The sequence below is a fragment of the Biomphalaria glabrata genome, chromosome 7 (genome assembly GCF_947242115.1).
Source record: "Biomphalaria glabrata chromosome 7, xgBioGlab47.1, whole genome shotgun sequence".
Lineage (NCBI taxonomy): Eukaryota > Metazoa > Mollusca > Gastropoda > Planorbidae > Biomphalaria > Biomphalaria glabrata.
In genome coordinates, this window is record NC_074717.1 from 8,992,427 (window position 1) to 8,999,173 (window position 6,747).

Genomic DNA, 6,747 nt, shown 5'->3' on the forward strand with positions numbered 1-6,747 from the left:
CAGGTTCAGAAGCTGAATGCTTAACCACTCAGCCACCGCATCCCCTAGTTTTTAGGTAGGACAGGAGAGAATGGCAGCAGGTAGAGTGGTCAGTAAAAAGATTTTGACCAGGATAAATGGAAAGCCTTAGCTGCACCATCTTTTCCCCCTCTTGAAGAATGACTCAAAAACTAAAAATAGAAAGAAAAAAAAAGGGGGGGGGGTGAGATTGAGGCTGAATAATAAATTGCTATAAAAAAAAAAAAGCTCTAATATTTCTTTATATCATTAACTTAATAGTTTATTTTTCATTACTATTCTACATTAATTTCATGTGATCAATAAAAAATGATGAATAATAAACAAAATACATCTACTTTTGAACCATTATTTAATAAATAATTTGTCTACTCATCAAACTTTTGTTACAAACAGGCAAATCATTCCAAACAGGTAAAACTGATTCAGCTGAAACCAATCAGACTGCTAGACTAGGTAAGGTTCTTAAGTCATTGACCTTCTAGATATTATTCAATGAAGTACATATGAGCATTTATTAAATGACAAGGAGTTTAGTGAGTAAAAGTTGATTTTGAAATGGCTGGAGAAATTCAGCTTTCAGATCTTGCAATCCATGGGAGAGATAATGTAAAGCTGATCTGTTTCTATGGCTGATGGTTAACTTGAATATTATGGCTGCCTTTACCAAGTTACATCAGGTACCCAATAGAGTTAAGAGGAGTTAAAAATTGCAGAATTCAAATTGTAGTCTTTACCAGGATTTGAACTTTGGAGCCACGGTTTGGAAGCCACATGCTCTACAACTCAGCCATCATGCCCTACATATTATATAGAGCTGAAATGATATTTTTGTAATGGTCTGTGTACATGGGAAATGGATAATGGCACAATAGTATTTTGTTTTAAGTGAATGTGCTCATACTCTCCTCAGTATGTAATGTAAGGGGCGATAAAATAGACTACATTACAACTAAGTTATCAAATTTGTAGATATCAATTTACTGTAGTACTTGACAACTTGGATAGAGAAAAAGTCATGGTCCTGCAACAACAAAAAGACCCTTCTCATGTCCATTGTTTCAACACTGGCAGTCTTAAAATACAACAAGCTTGGTGTTTTCTTAAGTTCATTTTGATTGAATCACATGAATGGCATGTTACTCAAGTCATTAAGATGTTTTAAAACCATGTCACACAATTCATGCACTTTCACTGTTAATATAGACAAGTCTGGACTGTATCTACATGTTTTTTCAGGAGGCACCCAAACCTTATATTTTACTTTAATAATGTAGCTATGAGTTGTTTTAAAGGTGGGTTAGGATTTTTATTTATAAGTAAATCACAGTGATCAATTTGAATGAGATATATAGTTGTTTCTAGCATCAGCCATCTGTAGTTGGCAGCTCAGAAGTGTCCGCCATTACTGTCGTGTTATTGACATTAATTAGATATATTTGTTCTGAGTCTCCATGGCTCTCTGAAAGCTTGTAGTGCACCAGATTGCCATATTGATCCCTGGCCACATAGGTTTGGCCAGCAGATAAGAGATGGACTATCTCCCCTGTTTCGGTGATGTATTCTAAATTGGTCAGGCTATTAGAAGTGATACCTTGCTTCATCACCTTTTCCTCTTCCAAACCCAGTTCTGACCCTCTGCCATGTTTGTCTTCAACAAGCACCTCAATCATGGCGTGCTCAGAGTCAGCATACCCAGAGCTGAAAGATGCGTCGCTTATAGGGCAAATAATGTTAGCTGATGGAGAGAACATTTCACTATGGGCAATAAGACCACATGGGGGAGTAAGGGGGCCCTGGATTCCTACTGGGTTTTTCATAATGTCATGGTGACCTGCTGATTCTAGAAGTAAATTTTGACCTACTGGAAGATTCTGAGTTATAAATGAGGATGCTGGTATTGACTGGGTCAAGGTAAGGACATGAGAGGACATTAACTCTTGAGAAGTCGTAGCTGTATTTTTGGCCTGCTGCTCATGATGCAGCTTGGCTATGTGTCTTTGAAGGTGGTGCTTCTGTCTAAATATATACCCACAGTAGGAGCAAGAAAATTTCCCTACTGTAGTATGACTTCGAACATGAGCCTTTTTCATGACTTCAGTTTTAAACCGCCACGTACACCCTGGGTGTGTGCAGGGGAAAGGGCGGCTGACATCATGAACCTTCATATGCTTGTTCAATGTTGACTTGTCGATATACGCATTGCCGCAAACTTCACAAATGACAGAGCCATTGGGATGTAGCTGACGGTGAATGTGAATAGCTGGGCTGCTACTTGAGGTAAAGGGGCATTGGGGGCAGTGGTAACTCCTAGATTTGTGGCTGCGCCGATGGGCAACAAGGATGGCTTTGGTTTTGAAAGACTTCCCACAGTTATCACAAAGATGAGTGCGCTCAGTTCGGTGTGTGGACTGATGCCGCCGCATGTAGCGCAGCCTGCCAAACACTTTATGGCAAAGTGGACAGTGATATTTACCTGGGACATCCTGGCGCTCCATCTTTCTCACTCTGTGCTTCTGGGGTTTTAATTTTTGATTGCCCAACAAATACTGCGACATTTTGATGACTTTCCATTTCTTATCCCCTTCTGTGGCTGAAGTATTTTTAAGCGGATCAAGGTTTCGTATATCCAAAATGGAATGTATTTCTATATTGTCTTTGTGAGCCTGCTTCATGTGTTTTACTAGAGATGGGCGCCAAGCAGTGGAGAAACTGCAATGAAGACATCGAAACTCAGTCCTCTGATAAGTCAGTGAGCTACCTTTGATGTCCATGTTTCCAAGCAGAAAATAGAAATCATGAGAAAGAGATTCTGTGTCCTCTTCTGAAGCCGAAGAATTCACAACAAGATTCTGTGCCATGCTAGAGTCAAAGGGTTTTGAGCTGACTGTTGGCGAGGTATCTTGAAGCGTTTGATCACATATTTTATCAGCCAGTGTAGAGAGAGTGTTAATATCAGCATCTTCTTTCACCTTTCTTTCATTCTGACAGTTTTCTTCTAAAGAAGACTGACTTATTGATTTGCTGTTGGTGATAACAAGGCCCTGTGCATGAGATGGTTTGCTTACGTCCCCCAGCTGGTCTGAAGCAGATCTCAAGCTTAGGTTCAAAGCCTGGCAAAGACTGTGGGTAGAGCTTAAGTCCAATGGAAGCGGCAGCAGAATTCCAGTACCATTTCCATTTTCTTGAAAAACTAATTTGTCACTTAAAGTGAAACTGCTTTGAATAAGCTTTTCTGCTGGTGATGGAGATGAAGTATCCCCTGTCACAAAGGAGCCAAATGAAGACCTTACTGGGTGAATGAAAGTGGCTGTTGTTTGGGTAAGTTTTTCCTCTGCTGAATTTCCTAAAGCAAGGTTACCAGTATTAGATGATTCATAAATACTATCAACTGACACATTATCTGACAAATGATTAGCCTCAGGTTTATAAGAGTGATTATCAACTTTTTGACTGAGCTCAGGAGAAACATTTTTTATGTCAGTTACCGAATCATTATTTGTGTCATTAAAATGATTTAAACTTGTTTTATTATCAGATATTCTAGGGAGATGAGAGGTCAGCTGGCTGTCAGAAGAGCTCTGCACTGGCTCATTACTGTTCTTGAAAATGTACATATCATTATTACTTAAATAGCTGCAAGTTGCTACTTTGGATAAGGGGTTCCTTTCAATGAACAACTTATCTGGATTGCCAACATCCATTTGTGCTGATGTCAAGTCTGGTGCTTCTTTATTAACCGGAGGCACTACCTTTGTAACAGCATCACAGCTTTTCATCCCAGCTCTGTCTGTTTCAAAGGGCTGATTCAATTTCATTAAGTGCTTTTCATATAAGTGATTACAAAGTGTGGACTTGTTATAAAATTGTTTAACATCACAGCAAAATGAGCACTGGATCCAACTTTCAGAGTCACAATCTGAAAATAAAAAAATTAAAAAGATTTTATTTTACTATTTTATTTAAAAAACAATTATTGAATTATCTTATCTTATAAAACACAGACATTACTTCAAAAAAGAAGATGATTACGTCTTTACAAGACTTTATATGTACAAATATGGAAGTCAAACAGTGTAAGAAATTTAACAATAAAGTAACATCAAATCTTTATAAATGATCCTTTAAACGATGCAGAATTCTATGAGCAGTTTTCTTAAAACCTTTCTAAACTAGTGAAAACAAAAATAAAAATCTAAAATAAAATGTACTAATTGTTTTACTTGTTTCGGATGTTCCTTCAGAATTGAAGATTATTACATCCTAGCCCTAACCTTTCGCAGGACGACAGAGGATGGTGTCGACAGGGTTCAAACCCAAGACCATTTAAAATGCCAGTCAGAGCCCATACCACAAGAGCAGGTAGCCATCCAATTAAAAGTAATAGGAGGTTAGGTCATGAATAGTTCCTGAGAAAAACTGACATAAATGTTCTAATATTTCATTACATTATTGTCAACATATATATATAACTAGAAATTAACAAAACAAATGACTCTCTAACTTTTTGTGACTAATTCCTTAATGGACCTCATTCACCAATCGTAAACAAACAACATTTAGCCACGTGGTGCTCTATCTCTTCTATATAATTTACAATCTCATGTTTAATTCATGATGGTTGTCACGTGACAGTTTTTTTCGTTGATTTATCAATAAGATCACGTGACTAAATGTTGTTTGTTGACGATTGGTGAATGAGGTCCATTGTAAACTAGCATAGCCTAACATGTATGAATCCGGGACCATTAAGACAACTGAGTGACAGTCCAGCGCGCATACCACATGACCATGATATAACTACTTGGATTTATTTAATTAAAGTGTTGTCATTTAAACTTGTGGATTGTTTTCCTGTGCTTGAATCATTATGAAGGTTCATTTTGTTAAAGTGAGGACCAAGAATTCACAAGATCTTTAATCATTGCAACTTGAGATCTACACAAATCAAAATAAAAAACCTCACACTTAAACTGCATAGCAAACATCAATGAGAGATGTTTATGGAGGCACCAGGCAGGTGTTTTGAAGGTGACCTTTTTCAATGACTAACTATAAGAAGGTTGTATTCAGATTGAATGCTTTTAGGTTTCTTAAATTCTGTAGTATGTAGATCAATTAAAGCTGGAAGCACTTAGAAAGATCCTAGAATCTAGGTGTAGCAAGCTAGTAGTTTAAAATTCCAGCCTTCATCAAGATTTGAACCCAATACTGCCAATAGTATTAATACTTACATTGAATTTTATGTTCCAAAAAATTAAAGAAGTTTTTATAAGCTAATTGACAAAGTCCACATTTGAACTCATCCGAAGATGAAAACATAGTCTTGTCTAAAACCTGTGGAAAATAAATAGACCTTGATCTAAATGATAAAAAATGATGATATGATATGATTTAGATAAATGTACTGTATTGCCAGTATTGGTAAAAATATAAAGTTAAAGTATTTATTTAAATTAAATGTTATGAAAATTAAAATATATTAATCATAATGCCATTATCATAGATTGATAATGGTTGATGAGTTTGACTCTGGTTGTCTGAGTCTGGAAAACTTAAAAGTTTAAAGATTATCATCAATAAATAAAAATACATCTATAGATGATAGATTTATATAGAATCTAGATCTATATTATTAATTTAAAAAATCAGTGCTTTTTTGTGACCGTAGGCACCGGTACACAGCATACCGGCACCTTTTTTAATGTGAGGAAAAAATTATTCCTTTTCTTGTATTTTGACATATATATTATTAATTTATAAGTAGGCCTAGTTAAAAGTTAGGCAATCCATCTCTGAGTACCAGCATATATTTTTTTTTACATAACAAAAAAAAAAAACACAGAATAAAAAGAAATTTAAGAATACTTTTATTATCACTAATTTACTAAAGACTAGATCTAGGTTTAGATAGACTCGGACTCAGTGTACTTAATCATTTTAATGTACTAGTATTCAATATATTATATTATCATAACTTATAATCTAGATCTAAATTCATTATAATATAATTAATATAGTATTATATATATAGATCTATAGCCTATTTATAGATAATATATCAATATACAATATAGAATCTACTTTATCTACTCTAGTAACTCACTACAAAATAGGATATAGAATAGATCTATAGTATATAATATGAATATGTATTATAATTAATTATAACCTACTCTACTTCTATGTTTATATGTATGAATACTATTTACTATATATGATAGTGTATGTAACTGTGGCCAGCAATTTTATTGTACTTTGTAATATATCGGGTAGGAATCAATATTATTTATTAATAATATTATAATATTATGATTATGTGTATGACAATTGTTATTATGATTGAATCATTGAATGTATGTAGATCTAGATAATTATGATAATACTATGAATTAATAGCGCCTTAGTGCCCTTAGCCTTAGCTAGTCTAGTTAGCCAATTACTATACTATTAGATCTAGTAAATTAGTAGCAAGCTTGACTCTTGAGTTTGTTTTAAATTATAAAGTTATAAGTTAAATAATATTATAAGTTTAGATTCTAAGACTCTAATGACTTCACTTTCACTCTCAACTCCATCATAGAACATTAAATTAAATTAAATTACTTCATCAGATTGCTTGAAAGAGATTTCAAATAGAATATCTATAAAATTGTCAAGTTAATGTTCTTGATAAGTTAGCGATCAAGTATCATCAGGACATTCATTAAAATTAATTTAAGAATTATC

General features: G+C 34.5%; 1 protein-coding gene across 1 annotated transcript; it reads right to left on the reverse strand.

Annotated features, from left to right (window-relative positions):
* Positions 1-254: 254 nt before the first annotated feature.
* Positions 255-6,747, reverse strand: LOC106069149 (zinc finger protein 521-like). The gene is made up of 3 exons (XM_056036344.1): positions 6,625-6,747; positions 5,253-5,355; positions 255-3,937 (listed from the first exon to the last, which is right to left on the reverse strand). The coding sequence occupies exons 2-3, from the start codon at positions 5,338-5,340 to the stop codon at positions 1,386-1,388; spliced, it is 2,640 nt and encodes an 879-aa protein (XP_055892319.1). The 5' UTR covers positions 5,341-5,355; positions 6,625-6,747; the 3' UTR covers positions 255-1,385.